Here is a 26,495-nt window from a genome sequence, read left to right as displayed (position 1 = left end):
TTCACTAATTGTAGTAAGTAGACAGGATACAGACGAAGGGTATACAAGACCCTTTATTTTTCTTTATATACAATGACTTCCGTACTTCGGAATACAATGACCCTCCACTCGGGGTCTAACGTAAAAGGTATAAAAATAAAACTAAACTCTAATTTAACTTTAGAATAAGAATGGCCTTATAATAACAGGAAGCGTATGTAGCACAGAGACTGTGAACACTACAATACGTTTAATTTATCAAGAGGATTAAAACCTCTGGCCTGGAAGGCAAATAGCAACTGCGTAACTTCTAAGGTAAGCGGCCTGCTTCGAACTCACTGCTTCCTCTCTTCTGCTTGGCAAAAAGGCCACACTTAAATACTTGGCGTTCGCCAGACAACTTTGCATAAAATCCTTCATGCTTATAATTCTGGCCGGAAGTAGAAGATAAGAAGTGATAGTAAAGATTTAAAATAAAATAAACGTTAGTAAAACTTAAGATCCTTACAGTTTCTACGTATTTATTTTTAAAAAGTTTGAATATGTATTAAAAGTTCACTTGTCTGACAAACAAGCTACGAAAATTCCTCGTGGCAAGGAGCGTAAGTTTACGCCTATCGTTGGCAACAGCTTAAGCACCTTACAGGTGACAGTGCGATTCAGCTCAGTTCCGCCTCCAATTTTGGCGAAGAGCACCCCAGAGGGACGGGTCCGGGGGTCTCCCACGCCTTTCCTCTTCACACGAGAGGACTTTCGGCTCGCCATATATTTTGGGTGCCGCCATGCCGCACTGACCCTATACATTTACAAACATCCATGCCTTCTCCGAGATTCGAACCCGGGCCTTTCGGCATGGTAGTTAACGACGCTAACCACTATACCGACTGGGTGGCACGTTTATTATTTAGAGGATTAATATCTGTTTTATGATTCATTCTACTATATAATTATGGCATTGTGCATAAACTAAGAGAATATTTCAAAATTCATAAGAAACTTACTATCAGTGTCTTCTTATTTTCATTAGGCCATCTAAAAGATCTTCGAATACCTAAATATAAGAAACAATAGCACATATAGTTATTAAAATTTCATCAAATGGAATATAAGTCAGAGGTGAATGTATTAATAACTTGAAGAATTGCGAGTAATATTTTTAAGTCTGTCTGTGGACTAAAAGGTGAGTATATTGTAAAAGATTTGTATAGAATGCTTCTTGTACATTATTTTGAAATATTTAATTCTTTTTTAATTTTTAAACAAAGCAAATTAAGTATATAGGCCAGCGCTTCGAGTCATTTGAAAGCATTCGGAATTTTCTCAGACATATGAATGTACACCTTGCCAAAAAAAGGGGGGATTTTCGTTTCCTGAAAACGCGATATTAGATTTATACATAGCATTGTCTAACATATTTTGACACAAAATTCGACTTTTTCTGAAACAGCATGCCAATTTTTCTCCATATTTCGATTCTACACTTCAAATAATGCCAAACAGCCAAGTTCTGCAAAAATAGCAATGAGTAGTTATTAAAAACTTAGCATTCAAAAATTTAGCTCCTCAGTGTTAATTAAATTTGGTATTTGCTTATAAATATTTCGTTTTTTATTAAACTTATTTGTTTCTTCATTTAGTATTTCGAAATTTAGGTTCATTACAGATAAAATTCGCCCCTTTTTTATGATTTTTTAAATTTCTTTTAAAATAATTTTTATAAATTTTTCGAAAAAAACTTTGAATTATAACCTATAAAACTTTTAAGTATATTTGCAAAAATTTAGTGTTTTTTTTTTTTTTTTTTTTCAAAATTTAGAGTTTTTTTATTCAAAATTTCCTAAGATATAAGTGAATTCACATATTGGCGCGTTTTGAAATTTGTTATAAACGATAATAACGCCAAATGTGGTTTGGTGTGGCTTTGTTAAAATTATTTGAAAGTATGAACGATTACCGTTTTTCTGCTCCTGTACAATGAAAAAAAAAGGAAAGGAAAACAAGTTGCTATAAATTAAGAATTTCGCCTAGTAAATTATTTTTGACGCAAACTGAAAAAAAATGCGTCAAGATAAATTTCTCACCAAAAATTACAAAATTGAATAGTTAGGCATGACGTAAGTCGTAGAATCAAAATATGAAAACAAAATGGTGTGTTATTTCAGAAAAACTCCGATCCGATATTGTGTCAAAATACCTATGTTAGAACAATGCTATATATAAATCGAATATATATCCCAAGTCGTGCTTTCGAGACATCGGTCTAGTAGAACGGGAGATATCGAACTGTCTTACTGTCTTCCTTTTTTTTTTTTTTTTTTTTTTAGTCCAAAGGGGCTTTGTCCCTGAAGGACTGTTGTTTTCGTTTTGCGATTTTGCATTTGTTCACTATAAATGTCCATTTCACTTTTCAAACTTTTGCCACTAAATGTTAGAGTCCTGCATTATGTTTCAAAGAATTAAATAATGAAAAATCTGCATGAATGTATGTATATTTCTCGCATTGTGATAAAACAACGGTACCTAGAGCCATCGAATTTTGAATGACGTAATCCTACTACGAATATGGGCATGCGGAAGCCGAAATTTGGAATTTGTTTATTATCGATTTCATAATTTGTAAATCTTAACAAATTTTTGATCAACAAACTCAAGGATTTCAAAGCGAGCAGTGGCAACGTTGTACACAAAAAAACATTTTTAGCTCCAGCGGCGCGAGACTCTGTATCGGAAATTCTAAAGATATTCTCAATTTAAAATTATTTTGCGATATTGCTCTTAAACTGAATTTTATGGTTTAAGTGTGAAGAGCGTGTTATTTAATAAATAAAGGTAACAGACAAAATTTTAAAAAAACGCCCCTTTGGTTTAAAATCTAAAACCTTTCTGGTTTTTATTAAATTTTTACTGAACTCTTGATTAAATGTGACAAAATCGATTAATTTTGAAGCTATTAAATTATATTTTGCACTATTTTTTCAACTGTGTTTAAATTAAGTATAACAGAGTTTCAAATATCCGAACTAAATGATACTAATATTTAGCCGAAAATTTCAAAAAAAGAACTCGAACCATTGGCATTTATCTATTCAATATGCATATTTATTATTATTATTATTATTTGATATAATAAAGCAAAGAAATTCAATTTTTCACATAATTTAATTTTTTTCAGTTTTGATATTACACATTAAAAAAATAAAATATATTTACTATTTCTTATATAAATATTAAACGCACTTTTTCCGACAATTTATAATATAGAATTCCGTTTTATTTGCTTACTACTAAGGGCAACACTAAATTATTGTAGTTTCGTGGCGCGTTGCAAACCAAAAACAAAAAATCCTTGAGTGGAGATGAAATTGAAAACAGTCACAGCGTTTATTTAGTCTTTTTTTTTTTTTTTTTTTTTTTTTTTTTTTTTTTTTGGAATGGAGTGTTTTCATGACCAAATTATAAAAATAATAGGCTTATATACAGAGGCTTTTCGAACATTTTTTGGACCATTTTGTTTTGCTGTAAAAAAAATCGCTTACTTAGAAAAAACATTTTAACTGCAACTATTTTTTTAAAGTGCAAATTATCGTCTGCTATTTGACAATTTTGTTTTCATGGGAAATGGTGCTTCTAAAGTAGCATTGGAAGGAAGGCTATGTTTGTGCTCTCTCCGAATAAAATTACTCGTATTTAGTTATTAAGAAATGCTGTGAAAGCCATGATTTTTCGATATTTAAAGCAGCGATAGATGATATTTTCAATACGAGAAGGATGATTATCAAGTAATCATAAATTTGCCTTAAAATTGTTTAAAATGTATATCCCCCCCCCCAAAAAAAATGAAATGTTTCGAATGTTGCAAAAGTAAGAACTATGATGTTAAACGAAAATCTTCGAAATCAAAGGACAATTGCATAATCATTAGAATGCTCAGCGTAACTGTAAACAAAGTGATTAATACTGATTTGAATCTTAAAAACGCGAAAAAACGTAATGTACACTGTTTTTCGACACGACCCATGGCTAAAGGCAGAACGAGCTGCAGAATTCTCTATGAGAAACATTTATTCGGATAAAATCGGGAAAATGTTAAAATAGGTGAATCTTGGGTATATTTAAAGGACCTCAATTAGAAGTGATCCATTTATTAGCAGCAAAGAGAAGATAAAATTCTTAGAACATGGTTGAAAGAATATAAAGAAATGTTTTCAAAGGTGCTTATGATTGATGCTGGTTTTTGATATAACGACAGTTAAAAATTAAATAGAATGTAGAACAATGCGGTGGTTACTGCAGATAACCAATTTTTCCACTGAATGTCTTACTCACCCCTGTGAGTGGTTTTTCAAGATTGACCGTTTCTGAAGTTCTCTTGTAGCTCACTAGATGACAGTCAAGAAACATAAGCCAGTAGTTGATGCAGCAATTCGTTTTCAAGAACATAAGCATGAGCCATCGAAGACAACTTCACGACGATGTGCACTCTCCAGCACCAAGAAAAAGCCTGTAAGAACAGTGTGGGAATGCAGCACGTGCAAAGTTGCCCTCTGCATGAAAAAGAACTGTTTCCATGAGTACCATAGAGACTGATTTGTAGGGATGTGTTCTGTGGGCGGTGGTCACTGACACTAACCACCAGAAGTAGTCATTTGTTCACACGTCTTGGACAAAATATGTATAATTGTCGCAAATAATTTCATTGAAACACCTGATATAGTAAATAAAACAAGAGTTCTGCTGAAAAGTTAGTTATTTGCCTTTTCTCCTGCCCCTCAAAGAGTTAAGGCCAACTGCAGATATTATCAGGAACGTATTTTATACCCAATTTTCAAGTATGAACAGCTTCTGTTTACCCACAATGCCGTGAATCCGTATAATTGCATCAAGACAAAGCAAGCAGTCCCAAGTTAAAATCCACTGTTAATTTCCTGGAAAAAGAAGTGGAAGAATAAACGTATATCAAGGCCAAACTCTTCACTCATATCCCTACTCAATCTTCTGATGTATCTATCACTCACAGATTTTTGCGCTTTCGGATTTTTAAAAAGCGGATTGTCCAGTCCTCGATCTGCAAACCTCGTCGGAATTTGGAAAACTGTTCGAAATGAGAGAAAATATCGTTTCCGCTACTGGCAAAAATTTTATTGTCTAGGAAATTACGATGTAGAAAGAGAATGAACAATAAGGCTTATCAAAAAGGAACATTTAAAACAAACATTTTAGATAAAATATTTCTGTAAATGCAATGAAAATCGTCTAAAAATGTGCGAACACTCTTATTATAAGTCGTAACTGCATTCGTGTTATATAACATCAGAAAGTTTTTACTACAATTTATAGGCCAGTCCCCTTTTTGAATGCAATATATTAGCAGTAGCTTCTTAGATAATATATGCATATTCTAACGCATTAGCTTTATATTACTTAAATAATTAGAAACGTTCAATAAATTAGCAATAGGCTTAATTTTACTTGGTCAAGAAAGAATAATAAGCAATCCGTATGTTAATAATTATAAAGAATTATCACATCACCCCGTGAGTGCTCCGGTGGGGTAAGCGATAGCACATCCGTTTAGCAGTCGGGAGGTGCGGAGTTTGATTTCTGGCAAGAATATAGCTGATTTTTCTTCTTCCTTTGAACCCCCAGGGGCCCGACGCAGAGTACTCTCTGAAGCTACTGGCTAGGATCTGTACCTAGGCAGTCTCGGCCACGGGGATTTAAAAATATTGAACCTGGCGGTTCCCGATGATCTGTAGGAAAGAGTCTATCCCAACTTTTCGCGGGTCTGGTGGCGTCAGTTCCTCTTAACTAGGGTATCAGTAGCGGAATAGAGCATTGGCCGTTGAACGTCCAGTCCGCGCTGTCCTCCGTATTCTGTGGGAAGGTCTGGAGGGAGGGGGTGCCCGCGTAGTAGGCAGGTAGTTAAAAGTGTATGGGACACCAGACACTTCATTAGAGAATCGAACAGATATTGCCCCAATACACTAACCAGCTATAATGTGAAAAACTTGAACTGTATGCTATTTCTAAGTAATACTGGAATTGTACATCGGAGTTGTCACATTTAAACATAAGAGAAAAATAACATAAAATTACATACAAAGTAAAATTGATATTTTGGAGATCATTGCACTGAAAAGTTTGCATTTTTATGTAAGTGCTAATATATTGGGAGTCTGATTCTTGTCATGTAAGGATATTTGTTAAATGTAAAACTCTACTGAGTTCAGATCTTTCAAACTAAAGTCCAAATTTCATGGTCTCGGTGTTTTGGAGCATTATGGAAAACGTTAATGTTGCGTGAAATCAATTATTGGAGTTGTAAACATAGACATTGCTCTTTCTGCTCTTTTATTCTCTGTCCTAAGGTGTGACTTGGCATAGGTCCAGTCCTAGAGCACCAAGCTTTTGGTGTACTTCCAAAATTTTTGGATACAGGCGGCGTTAAAATATCACCAGTCTTTTAAATATAAGATCTAGACTGGTAGGTTTCTGAATGTGTAGGTCACTTGTAAATGGGCGGAAGAGTAGGTAATGGAATGCATCTTCTTTGACTCCAGAGACGCAATTATCGCTATTGGAGAGGTTCCTTTTGAGAAAATAATTTCGATATGGGCTATAAACCGGTGAGGTAATAACTTAGGAAGGACTTGGAGCTTCTGATTTCTGTGCCGATTTTTTTTTTTTTTTTTTAAATTTTTTATTAAAGAAACACAGTAAGTTCTCCATGTACCACTAAGTATCACATGGGGCTTACAGAAGTAAGTATGAAACACAATACAAAATAAACAGAAGAAAAAAACTGAAACAAAATTAAGGATGATTACAAAGTTTTACAATGAATTGACAAAAAGTGTTAAAAGCACTTCTCTCGGAAATAAATTGGTAAAATTCTGGAGGCCAGTTAATATTAAAATTTTTCAGTCCCAGTTTCAAGACTTTTCTTTCGCTCTCATATTTAGGACATAGAAGAAGCACGTGTTCAACATTCTCCTCGCCACCGAGGCTACAATCACTGACAGATTCGGGGCTTAACTTAAATCTGTTCAAATAACTTTTGAAATTTCCATGACCAGTAAGAAATTAGGTTAATTTATAGTTCGTGAAGAAGTGATGACATGACAATCTCATTTTGATGGAAGGGAAAAATCTCTTAATTAAGCTCCCTTTATTTGAATTAAGGAATTCGTGGTTCCACGACTCCACAATACCTTTATACATGACCTTCTTATAAAAGGAATTAGGGATATTGACAAAAGTGTCAATTTCCCTCTTAGTCGCAGTCTTACCAAGGAAATCCGCTCGTTCGTTCCCAACAGCACCTGTATGACCACGAACAAATGAAAATGCAACCGAAGTATTTTTATCTTTTATGTTTTTCAGTTCTTTTTTAATCTTGATAATGATATTATTAGAAGAATAAATGCATTTTAAGATCTCCGAAGATGAAAGATAATCAGTACAAATGAGATAGTCTGAAACAGCACTATTTTGTTCAGAGGAGTGCGCCGGTCTGTTGTAACATTATTCCACTCTTCTTGCCACTCGTGGTAAGCACGTCTGTCTAGGATTTGTCGTAGCAGCTATTTCGGAAACTTGATGTTGAGGAACTTGCCTTCTTGCGAAAGAGCTGCTGTTTTTGACATATTGTCGACGGTATCGTTGCCAACGTTGCCACTGTGTCCTTTTGATCCAAGTTATGGTTATTTCAGTGTTGAGATCTTTTGAGATTTGATTAATTTCATGAGCCAGGTGAGAACGGTTGTCTGGATTTCGGATGGAGAGTATGGCTGCTTAGCTGTCTGAGTTAATGGATAAATTTGATAATGTATATAATGGACAAATGGATAATATAATGGATAATTTGTTTAATTTATAATGGATTTTTGGAGAAATTGTTTATTGACGGAATGTGGATGGCAGCTTTTATTGCTGAGAGTTCCGCTTGGTGTATGCTATTGGAGTTGTCTAAGTACCCTTTCTATTTTATTGTAGTGTTGTTGCATAAAAAGAATGCTGCGCATCCAACTTCAGAAGACATCATGCTGCGCATCCAACTTCAGACGACATCATGCTGCGCATCCGTCATCAGACGCCACAAAATGCACAACATTTCGTAGCGTCTACCTGCGTACGTCTACTATTTCGTGCGTACGTACCCACAGACGCCACGAAACATTCTCTTCAGAATTCATTTTAAATTAGTTTTATAATTTTTCTGGGGGAAAAGAGTCCTTTATTTTGTTCTTACATACAGAAGTCACGCACAAACATCGTTAAATTGCATTCGATAGCGGTGAAACTGGATATTTGCGTTGAAATATGATGCCTGAAACTTTTCGCGATCACAATACTTCCTTTTTATTTCGTACAAAGAAGTAATTAATATTAATGCTCTTTAACATCTGTCATGGTAAAGAAATCTCCAAAGGCATTTTTCACATCTGTGATCTCCGTACAGAAGCTCTCAAAATTCTAGGGAACATTCTAATCCTAATTCGAATCTTAATCGATAAAATTTTCATCGATGAATACTCATGTTACACCTACTCAACCTATTTCTCTCGTAGTATAAGGCCTATTGACGAAATACGACTGACGTTTTTTGTATCTCGAAAGCGCTACTCAGGATACATATTAGATTTATATTTAACGTTCTAGCATGCGAATTTTGTTCCAAAATGGAACTTCTCTGAAACGGCATGCCGGGTGTTTTTCCACATTTCGATTCTACATCTCAAGTTATTCCAAAGTTTTATAAAAATCGCAGCAGCAGATTTTTTTACCCCCACAATGTTCTCATACATAATATTGACATTCCGATTAGATTTACTTTATTTTTTGTCTGGGTGTTTCATAAAAGCTTTACTTGAGGCAGTAGTTTTGTAGACTTTTTTTTTTACCAGCTCAAAATCTGATTTCTTTTACAGCGTTACGAAAACCGACGTTAGTTTTATAAAATTTTCATGAATTAAAACTTTAACCAGAGTTGGTATCGTAATTAATACTACATATTAATGAACGAGGAGATTTTAATAAACATATTAACGCATAGTAAAACAATTTTTGTAATTAACATATGCTTGCCACCAGTTAATAATTGAAGCAAATACTTTTCGCATAATTAATATGGGAATACCTTATGAAAAAACGTAGAAAATTTCTTTTCATTGCTTACTAAATTATAATAGTAATCAGATTTTATCCTTAAAAAATTAAAATCAGATTATCATCAGTATCAGAAAGTTAAGTTGATGCTACCTATTAGGTAACTGCATAAAATGTATAAATTAAAAAGACTTACCAGCCATTGTCACTTATAGCTGCCAAAGCCTAGGTTCGATTTCTTATTCCGAAGTAAGCAATCACAATGAAAAAAATAAAGAATTGTGGGGATATCTGAAATGCATAAGCAATCAAAATTAAATATAATAAAAGATAGAATAAGAAACGAAAATCTGAAAGCTTTCAGATTTTACATTATGCCCAAAAGGTCTTTTTTTAGCGTTTTGTGTGTTACCTTTGTTTATTAAAAATCACGTTCTTCGCACTTCAAACACGTTAAATTCAATTCAGTAGCGATATCACAAAATATCTAAAAACAGAAAAATAGCATATCTTTAGAATTTCTGATACACAGTCTCGCGCGCTGGAGATCAAAATGTTTTTTTTTTTTTTTTTTTTTTTTTTTTTTTTTTTTTCGTACAGTGTTGCCATTGCTCGCTTTGAAATTGTGGAATTTGTTAATTAAAAATTCGTTAAAGTTTCAAAAAACTGGAAATTAAAAATTTGGGCTTCCAAGTGCCCATGTTCGGTTGGAGGAGTACATTATTCAAAATTCGGTGGTTCTGGGTACCGTGGTTTCTTCGCAATGCGAGAAAAATTCATGCATTCATACAAATTCTAAATTATTTAGTTTCTCTAAATATAATACAGGGGCAATAATATTTGGTGGCAACAGTTCGAAAATTAAATCGTTGCAAAATGCCGTTTTGAAATTAATAATCCTTTCTGGGCTAACCCCCTTTGGGTTAAAAATAAATACACAATGATAAATACAAATTAACAATAAATACAAAGAAATGTTACACAAATGCAACAAAATAAATAAAAATCATAAGATAATAATTAAAGCTATTTGATAAAATATGTGTAGGGCCAATAAACTGTGGTTATAAACTATAAGTGCAACAATTTTTTTCAACCTGACGTGTAACCGTTTTGTTATTAAAAATAGAAAAATATAAAATATGATATAACCAATTAAATTAAAGAATGATTTTACATTATTTATTATATATATGTACATTAATGTCAGCATTGGCGCTAGTTATTAGTTTTAAAAACTCGTTTTGCTACTTTATTATTATTTTTGTAATTATAAATTAAAATGCATATACACAAAAAATCTGAAAGCTTGCAGATTTTATATTATGCCCAAAGGGACCTTTTTTAACGTTTCCTGTGTTACCTCTACTTATTAAATATCATGTTCTTCACACTTTAACCATAAAATTCAATTCAACAGCAATATTGCCAAATAATTTAAAAAGAGCATATCTTTAGTATTTCCGATACACAGTCTAGCGCTCTGGAGATAAAAATGTTTTTCTTCTCCGTACAGTGTTGCTATTGCTCTCTTTGAAACCTTTGAGTATGAGTTGACCCAATATTCGTTAAACGTTTACAAAATATGGAAGAGATAATAATACAAATTCAAAATTTCGGCCTCCAGATGCCCATATTCGGGAGGAGACGTACGTTATTCAAAATTGGATGGCTCTAGAGTACCGCTGTTTTATCACAATGCGAGAAACATACATAGATTCATGCAGATTCTTCATTATTTAATTTCTTAAATATAATACAGGGTGATAATATTTGGGGGCAAAAGTCTGAAAAGTTGCACAGCTTTTTAAAGACTTCAACGCAAAATGCCAACACGAAATTAATACCCCTCCTGGGCTAACAATAAATGCAACAATTAGCAATAAATACAATTTTATAAAAGTAAATACAAGTACAAATGAATGTAATGAATATATTTAACGCAAAAACCAATAAATGGATAATCTTGAATACAAATTTAAGAATTAAATAACACCTAATTATTAGCATCTATTGCAACCAAAAACAATAATACTGTAAGTTACAATAAGGCGTAAGAATACAAAAAAATGAAATAATTTTACAGATTAATATTTTTGAATGGTGCAAGACGACGCTGATTAGAGTTTTCCGTTTGATTTCGACAAATGAGAGACGGGATCTCTAAGGATCATTTCTTTTTCTCTGTTAAATTTTCTATTTCGCGACATAATTCTTATTTTTAGTTTTCTTGGGCAGTTTTTAAAGACACTTGGGAAAAAAATTGCTTTATTCTTAACTGCACTTAATTGTCGCTTGCTTTAATATTTACATAATAAATTTACTTTTAAAAAATAAACCTATGGAGACAGTTTATCTAGTATTTTATCTCACAAATCAAAATACAGGCATTTTTCACTTGCGTACGTTCACTTTGCAAAATTTTGTTCTTGTAAAATTCTTAAATTAAAAGATTTTTTTCCAATTAGCGAGAAAAGTCAGACGAGAATTTTTTCATATATGGAGAAAGATAAACAATAAAAGTAAGATTCAGTATTTGTCTTATGCAAGGATTGCAAGAAAGGCTGACAAATTATAGTAAAAAATACGGATCTAAGGCAGTTTTTTTGTGATGGTGGTGTTTTTATTCTACAGACATTACGTTATTTGGAAGCAGGAGAAATGAAAAATGTGCAGTGCCCTCGCCGGGACTCAACCTCTGACCTCTCGAATACGAGCCGAGAGTGCTAACCATTACACCACGAAGACAGGCTAAGAAGACGGCAAAAATACCTTATATGCTCCCTTTTTTAAAGGGCAACTGTTGATTAAGGGACCCAGTCGCCAAATCCTGGCGGTGGAGAATCATCACCCACTACCTTTTTTTAGTTCGGGTGCCAATGTAGAGACATTAGGTTATTTGGAAGCAGGAGACATGAAAAATATGGAATACCCTCGGACCTTTGGAATACGCAGAGAGCGTGCTGACTATTACACGACGAAGGCATGCTAAGAAGGTGGGAGAAATATTTTATATCATTGCCCACGAAGAGTTCTTCATTAAAGAAACAAAAATGTATCAGTTTTAGTAGCCAAAACGTACTCACTTACAACTAGCCTCTTACACCATTCAGAACACAAAAAACTTCGACTCTCGGCATTAGACTGTAAGGTTATATATTTTTACGTAATGCCCAGCTGCGGTAAAATAGCTTTCCTGCAAAGCGGGTTTAGGGTTGCCATAAAATAGTGCGTAAAATCGCCTGTTTGGCGACAAAATTAACGATATGCCATAGACGGAGCGAGAACATTCGTTCTGAAACGAATTCTTACCGGTTTTCTTCCCCAGAATGTTCTCGAAGACAGGTAAAAAGCTATAAATAACCCTGCTTGTACGCGGAGTAGCAGTGCATCGTAAATTTCATTGTGAAGAGTATATTTAGTGCTTTGCCGTGAAGCTGCCTTCATCATTGTAGCCTGAAGGCTATGTTGCTGACTGTTTCAGCGTGTTTATCATAGTTTTTCGATAACTGTAAACGTGGCTTTTTGAACTCTCCTCTGTCACGCTGGCGAATAAATTGTGTTTTTATTCTTCATCAAGTGTTGGCATGATTCACTCCGAACAATGAAACGTTTATCTTCATGTACTATCTTTATGTTCTAAAAGAATTTATTTGGTAAAATTAAATTTTCAATTTTAAGTTGCTTTAGCGCTTCATTTTATTATATTATTATAGATTTAGTCCCTATTTTATTATTTTTAAAATAGTATATATATATATATATAACGAACGAGAGAGACAGATATAAGTACAAAACTGAATAAGTAAATAAAAGGAAATAAACTAAACTAATTAAAGCAATTAAAAGTTTTTTAGTTCATAATTTTTTTACATTGTGTCCTGCTGTTGTATAGATAGCATTTTTAATTCTATACATTTTTATTTCATTATTTTATTAAATTATATAGATATACGCGTACGTTAGAAGAAAGAGAGAGTTAATTTTCTTGCAAAATTTTAAAACTTCTGTCAGAGACAAACCAGTATATTATTAATAACTTAAAGGGCAATATTTTTGCTACTGCGTTATCTTTTTCAAGTATTTTTTAAATGATTAAAACTCACTTAATATCTTATCGGTCGCTTTAATTTGTGTATCGAATTCTTCATCTACATTTACTAAGTTCATTAAACCGTAAAAGTAAATTAAAATAACTTGATTTACGATAAACTGGAAAACCTGAAAAAAGAACTAAAGTTTTCTTCCGTTTCATAAATTTAAAAGGTATTCAAAAGATTATTTTATCCATTTTACCCTTGGAAGTAAGGGCACTGAACGGTAAGTCATAAATATTTATGTGGAATTTCTTTCTCCTTCAGTTACTGAGATAATGTAACCTCTGCAAACGATATGTAATCATTTTGTTTCCTACAACTTTATGTAAACTGGAATGGCAACGGTAAAAATATACTAAGTTTTAGAATAATAATGTTGTTTCAGAATATCGATGTCTTAAAGGTAATAAATAATTTTCGTTAAAATATATTAGTGAAAAGTTGTTCTTAAGCACATAAATAGCGTTTATTTAGAAATCAAACAACAAAAATCAAGTTATGTTTTCAAATTTTCACAGGGCTAGGGCTAGTTTCGATGGTTTTACCGAACCATCATCCTCAGCTGCCAAAGCGCAAAAGCTGTAGTTAACTAATCACGCCATTAAAGCTATATTGGAAGTGTTTTTTTTTTTTTTTTTTTTTCAAAATTATTGCAAAGTGAAAGAACTATAGAAAGATATGTGAAAGACTTCTGCAGAAAAATTCTAAATGGTTGATTTCCTAAATTTGAAAATCCGTTTCAATCAGTATATCCGAATCAATAAGAAAAGAATACCGACCCAAAATAGTAGCATACCAAACAATTTTTAGCCCTAAGGGACAATGCGCCCAGGAATGCTCTTAATTTCGTTTTGGTATTTTGCGTTGATTGACTAAAAACAGCGTTTAAAATTTTGTAAAACAGCGTTTCACTTTTCAGATTGTTGCCACCAAATATTACAGACTGCATTATATTTATAGAAATTAAATAAGAATCTGCATGAATATATGTATGTTTCTCTCATTATGAACAATAAACGGTAACTAGAGCCATCCAATTTTGAATAATGTAGTCCTCCACTCGAATAAGAGCATCTGTAAGCCCGAATTTGGAATTTGTTTTATTATCGATTTGATATTTTGTAAAACTTTAACGAATTTTAGATCAACAAACTCAACGATTTCAAAGCGAGCTATCGCAACACTGTAAAGAAAAAAAATCTCCAACGAGCGAGACTGTGTATCGGAAATTCTAAAGATATGCTGAATTGAAAACTATTTTGCGATATTGCTCTTAAACTAAATTTTATGTTTTAAGTGCGAAGAACGTGATATTTAATAGATAAAGGTAACAGATAAAATGTTAAAAAATCCCTTTTGGACGTAATTTAAAATCTGAAACCTTTCAGATATTTATTTATATTTAATTTAATTTAAATTTTGGTACCAAATTTAAAATATGACATACTTAGTTACTATTCAACTCAAGAGCTATTAAGGAAATCGAAGAAAGAAATAATGCACATTTCTTTTTTGGTAGATTTGAAAAAAACTAAAGCTCATAATAACTCATTACGCTACTCAGAAACACTTACTAAAGAGTGGAGAAAATATACCTTCAAAACTGTAAAAGTTGCTATGAGTTAACTTCGAGTAAATGCCGGGGCGGGTAAAGCCAAAGTAAATGGAAAATGTCTTACAATTTTTTTTTTTTTTTTTCTGACACCATTTGTTACGTTATTTTCTTCTTTCACGTTCGTACGGGGTTCGTGTGGATTTGGGGTGAATAACGACGACACTTGGTAAAGTATCGAAACACACTTTATTTAGCCAATATTAATCAGGACAGCTCCAAAATCACAGTCTTCGAAGATCTACTATACACAGTCGTCGAAGATCTACTATAAAAACGCTGGAACAATCAGCGACACAGACTTCACACTGTCAGGCAATAACGGTGGAGGCAGCTTCACTACAAAGCACCAGAGTACAGCTCCCGACTCTGCTCGGTTGTTCTCGGAACTCCACGTACTCTCGAGACTGTCCACGCTCCAACTCGCGATGCACTCGACGACGCACAGAGCACGGCTCCCGACTCTTCGGTTCAGTCGTTCAAAACGCTCAACACGCTCTCTAGACGATGCACTAACCGCGATACACTAAGAAACTCTTCGATGCACTAGACGATCTACTCGACACTCGCTGCCCGGCTGTCAGCTCGATCGACTCCGCACGGACTCGATACTCTAGACGAGACACACTCTCTCGCACTCTATGCGAGCCACACACACCTACCGACTGCGGACCAGTAGGGTTTATGTAGCTTTCGGCTTGCACACTCGGCGCGTTATCGAGAGGTCCGCGGTTCGATTCCCGGCGAAGGCGTTGCTCATTTTTCATATCTCTTGCTTCAAAATACTGAATGTCTCTACAGTGGCGACCGAACTAAAAGGGCGGTGGATGATGATTCTTAATCACGAAGATTTGACGATTGGGTGCTTTAATCCCCAGTTGCCCTTTAAAAGAAAGAGTATTTAAGGTATTTTCTCCCTCCTTTCTGCAGTCTTCGTGGTGGAACGGTAACAGTGTAGCACATTTCGCGCGTATTCGAGAGTTCCAGGTTCGAATTTCGGACACTCAGGATTTGGCGATTGGGACCCCTAAATACCCCAGTCGGCCTTTAAAATGGGGAGTATATAAGGTATGTCTCCCGCCTTCTTAGCATGACTTCGTAGTGTGGTGGTCTGTACGCTGGGCCCGTATTCCAGATGTCCATGACTACACATCATTCGTGCCAAGTGCGTGTTTGCATTCAGCTCAAGCAGTATTTTCCTGTATTAGTGCTACAGTGCAATTCCTCACCCAAGTTCATATCTGTGAAAGTGTGTGCATTGCTTAATGCAATTTCTCATCCAAGTTCATATCTGTGAAAGTGTGTGCATTGCTTATTTTGAAAGAGATTTTAACGCTTACGAAGTATTTACCTCTTACATACCCCAGTCCGAACTAGTGCTATAGCACATACTCACTATATGTAAAGAAGATTTTTGAGATTTCACCATACATCTCCTTATTCATTATTATTACCGGAAGTTTGTGCATCGTGTTCTCGCAGTACGGTACATACTTTATCGGCAGTGTATGCGATTTGATTGTACATCTCCTCATTCAAGTTTAATGCTACGAAGAGCTCCAGTATTAATCATATTATTCAGTGCTTTGATATAGTGCGTGTGAATATTATTCAGTACTTACTTAGGGCAGTGAAAAGTGCGTGTATTGTGCTCAAGTATTCATCTTTTTTTCTTACACAGCGCTGCGTTACAGTGTACAGAGTGCGTAATTTTTATTCAGTGCTTACCGTGAGTGTGTGCATACGTTATTGCTCTTTCTTTTTCTTTTTTTTAATCTTTTCTTTCATAGTGCTACAGCGCAAACTCAATATTTATGCAAGATAATTTATTTATGAGATATCTTCATTCATCTCCTAATCAAATTTTCAATGCTGTGAAACTATAGTGTTCTTGCAGTTATCTCATCTTATAGTGCTATAGTGCATACTTTACTGTCAGTTTATGTGATTTGATTGCTCATCTTCTCATTCGAGTTTAGTCCTAGAAAGTGTTTGCATCGTGTTCTAGTAGTCATTTTGTTATTATTCAGTGCTGTGTAATAGTGTGCGTGATTATCAGTCTTTGCTTACTTAGAACTGTTTAGTATATCAGATTAAAGTGTGTGCGTCACATTTTATATAAAACAAATATATATATATATATATTTTCCTCTTATAGTGCTACAGCCCATACTCAATATACAAGAAAGTCTATTAGCTTATGAGGTTTCATTATACATCACCTCATCCACTTTAGTGCCGTGAAAGTGCACACATTGTGTTCTCGCAACTATCTAATCTATTATTGCTGCGGTACATGCTTAGTACTCTAGCCCAAGTGCATGCGATCTGATCGTGCATCTCCTCATTCAAGTTTAGCGTCGCGAAGTGTGTTCATTATGTTCCGCTACCTTTCCTTACAGTGCTATCGCGTAAACTGAGTATTCCTGGAATATTGCACGTGCATGTGTATCCATCATTCATCTCATCATTCGTTTTTTTATGCTCTAAAAGCATCTTCATTGTGTTCTCTTACTTACTATGCCTTCGGATACTCCCTCATCACCAGCCGGTACGGAGCATAATATTCAACATTCTCCCCCTTCTGTTAAAGGTGCTGCTAGCACATCGACACCTAACTCCAGATTGGAAGCAATTAACCACATCTGTAACAAACTCCAGTTATTCATCTTACAAGCAAAGGAATCTCGCAGACTAAACGCTTCTGAAAGAAAGCAATTTACATCTTTTGTGAACACCGTCCGCATAACGTTAACGGAACAAGAGGTTTATCTCGCCCAGCTACAGGGACAAGTCTTGGCTCTGCAACAACAGCAACTCGCACACAGTTTACAGCCACCTCACGAGAATCCTCAACATTCCAAGTCTTATCAAGCAGTGGAATCCTCAGCCCCAGAAGAAATGTCCACAAAAGAATATTCCTTCACTGAGGTGACACGAAAGAAGCGGAAAACTTCTCCACCTTCAAGATCTTCTCCAGTTCTATCGGAGCACGTTCTATTATTAAGGTCAGAGAACTCCACACGGACACCCGAAGGGATTAAAGCTCAACTTTCGGCAGATTTGAAACCCTCCCAGCTAGGGATCACTTTACTGCAGATTCGGCCGACAAGGTCCAGAGAGCTTCTCACCCGGTGTCGAGGAAAAGCTCACCTGCTAAGCCTGAAACAGGCAATCGAGAGCAGGCCAGCACTACTAGAGACACTTGAATTTCGGGAGCCCAAGCCAAGAAGGGAAAATGTAATTATTTTTGGAGTACCTGAGAATCTAGGAAAAGAAGATCTAACAGCAGCACTTGTAGACCAACTGCCCAATTTCAATCCCAGTGCTTTTCAAATACGAGCAAGCCGTTCCGGGCAAAGCGGAAGGAAAAACTGGGTGATAGACATAGACCCTAAGTCAGCAGAACACCTAGTTAAGCTAGGCCGTCTTTTAGTGGGTTTTGAGTCTTGTCCTCTCCGTCCGTACATTAGGATCATACGCTGTTACAACTGCCAGGAGTTCCGTCACTATAGCAGGAACTGTATAAACGCTCCAGTTTGCGCGAAGTGTGGTAACAGCCACCCGACGCAGGAGTGTGGCTCGGAAAAAGTGAGTTGCGCTAATTGCTGCAGTAGTAATTCTGAAAACGGGACCTCTTTCAGCACAGATCACCCAGCTACTTCAAGTTCCTGCCCAGTGTATGGAGCCCATTTCGAGAGCCTGAGAAGGACCACTGCAAAGAACTAAACCAAGATGACACTAAATAAACATATAGCAGGTCTTCGATTTTTACAGTGTAACTTGCAGAAGTGCTATGCAGCAACCATAAATACGCTGCAAGTAATGACACATACTGCTGCCAATGTCGGAATCTTCCAAGAGCCATACGTTTACAACGGAGTGATTCCTGGTGTTCCAACACACATCAGAACGTTTCTCTCAAAGAATCAGCTAGCTGCGATTATTTACAGGGGCCCTCTCTCCCCTCTCCTAATGAAAATCACAGAGCATACAGTCTCCATCAGACTAGACACTAGTAATTGCAGCATTGATATTATTGCTGTATATCTACCCCCGAGCGAAGATATTACCTCTCTATTAGAGGAACTTAATTCTAACCTTCTAACTGGGGCATCACACTGTATCATAGCAGAAGACTTTAACGCCACCAGTCAACTATGGGGTGCTGACTCGGAGAACCGAAGGGGAATTGCGGTACTCGAATTCTTGGACAGTAAGCATTTCATAGTCATCAACGCTCAGGACTCACCGCCTACCTTTGAAACATCTAGAGCTCGAGGGTGGCCAGATCTGACAATATCAACTCCCAATACAACTCCGTACATACAAGATTGGACAGTGATCGACCTGCCGTCACTCAGTGATCACAAAATTTTTACTTACAGGCTGGATACTCCTATAGACTACATAATAAAGAAAAGATTCAAAACGGCATTTGGAGGACATTCCGTTTTACGGGAACACATTCGAGCGCATGTAGAGAAATTTATCAAAGATTTCAACAACTGCCAGGACAGAAACTCCTTAGATAATCTCTACGACTTACTAGTTACAAAAAAAGTGCAAGCCGCCCACAAAGCATATCGTTTGAAATCTGTAAAGGCAAAACACTCGATATCCTGGTGGTCACCAGAGCTTAACACAGAGAGGAGCAGAGTTCGAGCACTTCGCAGAAAAGCACAATCCACGGTAGATCCATATCTACGGCAACTCAAAATGATAACATACAATAAAGCCAGAGCTTTATATAAAAGAAAAATTAAAGAGGCCAAGTTAATCTCATGAATTACTGTAGTAATGTCACTAAAGCCTTTGGACCTACTCAAAAGATAACATGTAACAAGGTGTTTCGTTCTATGACCATTTCGCCTATGGTGAATAGCACTGCCTCATCCAACATCGAAGTAATCAGTGAGATCATAAATGCAGTTTTTCCTGATGATGATGAAGAGGATTTCTTAGAGGAGCAAGAGGAAGCGAGAAAAACCTACAGTATGAAATTTCGCCAAGTTACCAGAAGAGACCCTACGCCATCCCTCCTACGCAAATGGAACATCATACGTACTTTGGCACCCAAAAAAGCTCCAGGTCCGGATGGAATTGATAATATCATCATTAGAGAGATACACCGGGAATTCCAAAAACTATTCCGTGCGGTCATTTCAGCTTGCTGGAAACATCACTACTTTCCTAAAAATATGAAATTGGCAGAAGTGGCGTTATTCCTAAAATCAGGCAAAACTCCGGCAGAACCTACATCTTATAGGCCAGTCTGTCTACTGCCAGCGCTCGGTAAGGTATTGGAAAAAGTAATTCTTTACAGATTGAACTTCTTCCTGCAAAGGAACAACGCCCTGCATTCCAACCAATATGGATTCCGAATGGGCAACTCAACTGAACATGCCATAAAAGACTTAATGGCCACTATCAAACAGAACAAGGATAACAATTTGCACTCACTGGCAATAGCCATTGACATCAAGGGAGCCTTTGACTCCCTTTGGTGGCCAGACGTAATAAATTTGCTGCACAACATGGCCTGCCCAACAGCCATTATTACCATCCTTCGCTCGTACCTTCAAAATCGAAGTGTACAAGTAACATCAGACAGCGGCATTTATGTCAAAAATGTCTTTAGAGGATGCCCACAGGGGTCATGCCTTGGACCAACACTGTGGAATATAGTGGCAAACTCGGCATTTCGTCAGTTTGAGAGCGTAGAATACGCTCGAATCATAGCCTATGCGGACGATTTTATGCTAGTTGTGGCAGGAAGGAGTAACCTCGAAATGAGATCTCAATACTGCCTTGATCTGTTCTCCCAATGGGCCAGAGCACATAAGCTTCAGATTTCGGCAGAGAAAACTAAAGCTTTGCTCATAGGACGCAGCAGGCAGCTAAGACGCAACCCAAGCATTAAACTCCATGGGATACCGGTAAAATGTTTCCCCCAATTAAAATATCTTGGGCTATTACTCGACAACAGACTTTCTTGGATGCCACATGTCAGGAATCTTAAGACTCGAATTAGCATCCTAAGCAACAACATGAGACGCACGACTTCACATAAATGGGGTATCTCATCTAAGCTACTAAAAATTTGGCATAGAACCATTACAGAAAGAGTAATAACTTATGGAGCAGCAATCTGGGGTGGCGAACTCACCTCTCATATGAAAAGATCCCTGCTCTCTATTCAGAGACAGCAGCTACTTCAAGTATGCAGGGCCTACCGTACCACGTCAACACTAGCCCTACAACTAGCAGGAATTCCTCCCCTAGATTTGATAGTAGAAAGGGAGGCAGGCATCATAAGGGTTACCAGGCTGGGTCAAACTTCAACACTCTGGGGTCATAGTTATCACCACTCGGACTACGAGGAGCAAAACATTTGCAATAACTTTCATCCAGCAGCTTTTAATCTCTCTGACGGTATCAATATAAACGACCAACCAATTCAGAGGTACAGTAATAACCTTTTCACAGATGGCTCCAAAACTGAGAACGGCACGGGCAGCGCCTTCTGTAGACTAGAAAATGGAGTTGTAACATTCGAGTGGAAAAGGAAATTAGGCTCGAACAACTCGGTATACCAAGCAGAGCTTCTAGCTATCAGTGCTGCAATTAGATATGCGAACACATGTCAACAGGAGAAATTCTCCATACTCAGTGATTCGGCATCAAGTCTGGCGGCTATCGCAAGTCAAAACAGCCGGAGTCCATTGGTATACAGAATTCAAAAACAGCTTCTGACAATGCCTATTTCGCAAAGACCCACTTTAAAATGGGTTCCCGCTCACACAGGGATTCAAGGCAATGAAGCCGCTGACCTACTGGCCAAGCAGGCAGCCAACTGCACGGATATATTAGAAAGACCAACTAAACTTCCTTGGTCTCATATTAAGCGAACAACTTTGACAAGTCTGCTACAAAATTGGCAAAGTAGATGGACAGAAGCAGAGGTAGGACGAAGGACATTTCGCTTACTGCCAAAAGTTAACATGGAAATAAAGACCCACTGTGCTAGCCTAAATCAGTTCTTGACAGGTCATGGACCATTCCCAGTATACCTGAACAGATTCAGACTTAGGGATACTCCTTTCTGCGAATGCGGAGAGGAAGGCGACACGGACCATTATTACTTCCATTGTGTACATACAAGAACCTGGCACTTGAAGAAACCAGCGGAATGTGCCTGGGCAATGTGGACTACAAACACACTCAAAAACAGAATAGCCCTTGATAAAATAGAGAAAATCTCAGGACACTGCCTAAGCAGAAACAACCGTGGATAATATTATAATGTTTCAAAAGTACAGAACTTAAAGCAGATAACCAGAATAACGCTTAGTGCCTTGCAGTTAACAATATGTAAAAACTGTTATTAGTATATAATATTCAACTTTGTTACTCTGGACTCTTCCCCGCCATGATGGTATATAATTCCGTTTGGTTCATGTCCGTGGTCGGAAGTCATCATAGCGGTGCACTCACTCCAGATGTCCATGTTTCGATTCCTGGCGAAGGCGTTGCTCATTTTTCATCTCTCCTACTTCGAAAAAACCTAATGTCTCGACAACTTGATGAAGACTTTACAATTTTAGGGTATGATATGAAAGTAATTCATCCAGATACTGGACAATAAAAAAATAAATCATGATATTTATTCAGATACTGGAAAATAAATCATGATATTTATAAACGGGTATTAATTTTAAATTTAATATTGCTTTCAATACACCTAATTAAAAAGTTAAAAAATGGTTGGGTTTTCAAACAAGTCTCTGAAAGAGCTAGTATAGCAGAAAATAATACATTATATAATGAACGAAATGTATAGCCCTATGTCATCTATCTCATTAAATTGTGCAATATCATCAATGAATGTACCTCTGAAAAAAATTACATCTTGCGCTTACAGAAATAAGTCTCTACAAATTACTTGCAAATGTCACTGAGCTTACTGTGCTAGCCACAGAATAGAAGGTATTTTTAAAATTAAATTCCTCCATTACACAATCCCTTGAGAGAATGCACAGTCCAATAGAAAAGAATTTAATTTAGTAGATCAACTTTGGTTTAGAATTCTTTATGTATATATGTAAGATAAAAAATATGAAAGCAAACTTCTAAATTCAATTCACTACAACCGCTTTTATTTCAATTGGAAACTTCATCTCTCTCCGTCCTAAAAATAGCGCTTTAGTTTAAACTGCGTCATACAAATTAATCATGCGATCTTACGTAACCGCTAATGCAGATGCCTCTTCACCAATCACCAAATTGCAAACAAAAATTTTTCTCTTCGCCATGCTTCCATCTTTCATAACTACGCACTTCAGCTTTTGCTCTCTAGTGTGCTAAGATGTAATTTCGCTGGCATGCTTTCTATCTCAAAAATATCAAAAATGTAAATCTTTTGTGGAAAGACACGACTAGAGTGCCAAGTGATTGTGGCCACAAATATCAATTGCAAATAAAAATGGAATTAAAATTGCCTCGACTGCCAAGTTCTTTAGAAATTACCAAGTTAGCATTACTAGCATACTACGCAATCAAAATCTTCTTCAATATAGGTCTAATCACGCATCTACACTGTTCCGACGTTTTCCTTTGCTTTTATTATGACATATATATAGTACAGTGTGTTTTAAAAGACTAAATTTAGATTTATGAAATGTATGTGTATAAAACAACTGCTTTTAGGAGCAAAATAATTCGAGCATTATCCTAATTTCTAATTTAATTGAATATATCTATGGGATTTATGTTACTTAGGAGTATTCAGGCACTCTGAGTTCAAAGCATAATTTTTACTTCCTTGTATGAAGTAAAAAGGAAGTATAAAGTTTCAAGCAGCATAGTAATTTCAACGCAAATATCCATTTTGACCGCTATCGAATGCAATTTAACGATGTTTTTGCGTGACATCTGTACGTAAGGACAGAATAAAAGACTCAAAAAAAATTATAAAACTGATTTAAAATGAATTCTGAAGAGAATTTTTCGTGGTGTCTGTACGTACGTACGTATGTATCTCGCATAACTCAAAAACGAGTAGCCTCAGAACGTTGAAATTTTGTATATAGGACTGCTATCACATGTAGATGTGCACATCGTATTTTGGTTGCAATCGGCCGCACCAAACGTATATATCCCTTCTGTTTACCTGGCTCAGTTTTTTTACTCTTATATGTTTGTAAATTGTGAATTTTTTTGCATTAAAAATGATTGAATTATGTTGTTTTTATCTTCCGGTTAAGGTTTTTATGCCTTTAGGAAATCTGCAAGCAATATTTGTACAATTATCAACAATTTAAAAGATGTTTAAGTGCGGTCAAGCCTAATTTTTAAATAACATGGCGGATATATTTGTTTACATTTGAAACAGCAGAATAGTAGATTTGTCGCCAAACTAGAGAGACTAAGCTTCGCAAAAACAAAGATAGCGCCTTCATTCATTATTGCGAATTAAATCATGCTTAATCCTTTCTGGAATTTTTCGAGGAAAGAAGTGTTTAAGATTTACATCGTAATTTTTAATATAGGTATTTTGAGTTTTTATGTGTTTTTTCCTTGTCGCGAAGTGAGAACTGAATTAATTGCATGCGAAATACTAAATCGTATGTGAAAAACAGTTTTTTTTTTTTTTTTTTTTTTTTTTTGTTGTTGTTGTTGTTGTTGTTGTTGTTTGCTTAATTTCCTTTATACATCATTCTAGATTTATTATAGTAGTATTTGAATAGAACATGTGGCTACGATTAGATAATTCTTTAAATGATATACATTTTTTGCATTCCGAGTTATAATATGAACGAAATATAACGTTGTTAAGTGAACCTAGCGACAGAGTGTCTTTATGGTAAACAAGTATAGTGAATTTTAAAGAGTGCATTTATTCTATTGTGGTTTATGCACTATCGACGAAGTAGATTTAATTCAATCCAATAAGTTTAAATGAAATGCAAGAAAAAATGCGTATAATTTAATATTCCATACAAGGAAGTCATGTGGTGTACACATCAGATTTTTTTACTGATAATTACTTTTCTCATTAAGCATAAAAGTAAATGCATATCCAGTCCCAAACTTCAGCATAAGCTATTGTTTCCTGCCATTTGAGCTAATTATCTGCTAAACTAAACTACAGCTTATGCATTGTTTCCAAGATACTGAGTTGAGATCTCTAAAAGAATTTTTTGTTGAGTTAAATTAAATGTGATAAAATGTTTTGGAATGCCAATCTATTGCTTTAACTTATTTTAAATCAAAGATTTCGTAATGCTTGGAAATGACACCGCATTTTGAATTCCGCGAAAATACTGGAGGAAAGACTTCTATTTTCTAGACTGCTTTTGCAAATAAATAGTTTAAATTTGAAATCTCTTAAAGCTTTTTTTTCTAAATAATATTCTAAAGAGCAATAATATGAGTGTAAAATACCTAAAATAAAAGTGTGGTACTAAAACTTTGTTTTTAGCTATGCTCAGATATGTGCGCGTATTTCACTGATTTTCTATGCAGGGGAAAGATTTATTAGTGTTTTATAATTGTAATGAATTTAAGAAAAAATGTGTTAAATGTTTAACTCATAATTCAAAAATAAAAAATAATTCAAAATAGACAATTAAAACATCGAAATTCAGCTGGAAGTAAATAAAATTTTCATAATTATTTTCTAAGTAAATAATTTCTTCAACAAATATTTTAAAATTTTCACATAAATTTTCTCAACAAATGTTTAAATTTTGTAGTCTATTTAAAAGTTTCTAAGACCAAAAGAAGAAAATATTTTCTTAGTTAATCTTTGTCGGCATTCGATATTAGAAATTCAAAGTAGAATCTAAATTAATATCTTCAGCTTCTCGTATCTTGTGCGGCTTCTAATTCATTGAGATTTTTTCAATTATTTTACTAAATAGAGCTTGAATTTCCAATCATTGCAATGATTATACAAAATATCTATTAAATTTAAGATAATTAAGTCTAATCTAAGTTTGAAACTGAATAAATTCTGGTAATTTCAGAGAAAAACTGTTTTATTATTTTTAATGCTATAAAATTCTCTTTACATTTTCTTTTCATGTGTATTTGGGACTATAATATACACTAAAAATGCATATACTTTTAAAATTCAGACTTTTAAAATTTGGTTAAATATTGAATTCAAAATTATAAATTATCGTCATAAAAAAGGAATTGTTTATCTATTTTAGAAAAAAATCACACGTAGTTTTAAATATAATTTAGCCGGTATGTAAAATACATAATCCAAGGCTTTATTCTGTTATTTAATATTTTTATTCTTCTACAACAGAGGAGGCAAAATTTTATGAAAATATTTAGAACTTTTACCTTTCAATTAAAATTAGAACCATGATTTTCGAATTTTCATGACGCTTCTGTTATCAGTCTTTTAACGTTCTTGTTGTTTTATTTAAGGCTGTCAAGTTAGAGTTCGTGTGGATAGACTGCAAAGTTTTTAGATTATAAGAGAATTTGCTCTTTCTTTCTTTACTATTTGTACTATTAAAATCTATGCGAGCCTGTCTGTTTTTTGCGTAGACATTCTAATTTTAATTGTGAAAAAAAATTCTAACTGTATTTCTTTTGTAGTATTTTACAATTTTAATGAACATGTTTTGAGTTTCAACATACTTTCAACAAAGAAACATCTCTACTTCCGATCGATGCGT

General features: G+C 35.1%; 1 protein-coding gene across 1 annotated transcript in view; it reads right to left on the bottom strand.

Annotated features, from left to right (window-relative positions):
* The window catches only part of PsGEF (Protostome-specific GEF), a 278,552-nt gene that overhangs the window by 239,738 nt on the left and 12,319 nt on the right, over positions 1 to 26,495 (bottom strand). Inside the window, exons 2-3 of the mRNA XM_085823244.1 lie at positions 9,284 to 9,378; positions 981 to 1,030 (exon numbers count right to left, since the gene is read on the bottom strand). Coding sequence (XP_085679370.1) covers positions 981 to 1,030; positions 9,284 to 9,290 — 57 coding nt within the window. The 5' untranslated portion in view covers positions 9,291 to 9,378. The remainder of the gene's footprint in view (positions 1 to 980; positions 1,031 to 9,283; positions 9,379 to 26,495) is intronic.

This window comes from Stegodyphus dumicola, chromosome 9, assembly GCF_044657685.1.
Source record: "Stegodyphus dumicola isolate Sdum_Otavi_A_Nest chromosome 9, ASM4465768v1".
In the NCBI taxonomy this organism is placed as follows: domain Eukaryota; kingdom Metazoa; phylum Arthropoda; class Arachnida; order Araneae; family Eresidae; genus Stegodyphus; species Stegodyphus dumicola.
This window is presented reverse-complemented; position numbering and strand designations above follow the sequence as displayed.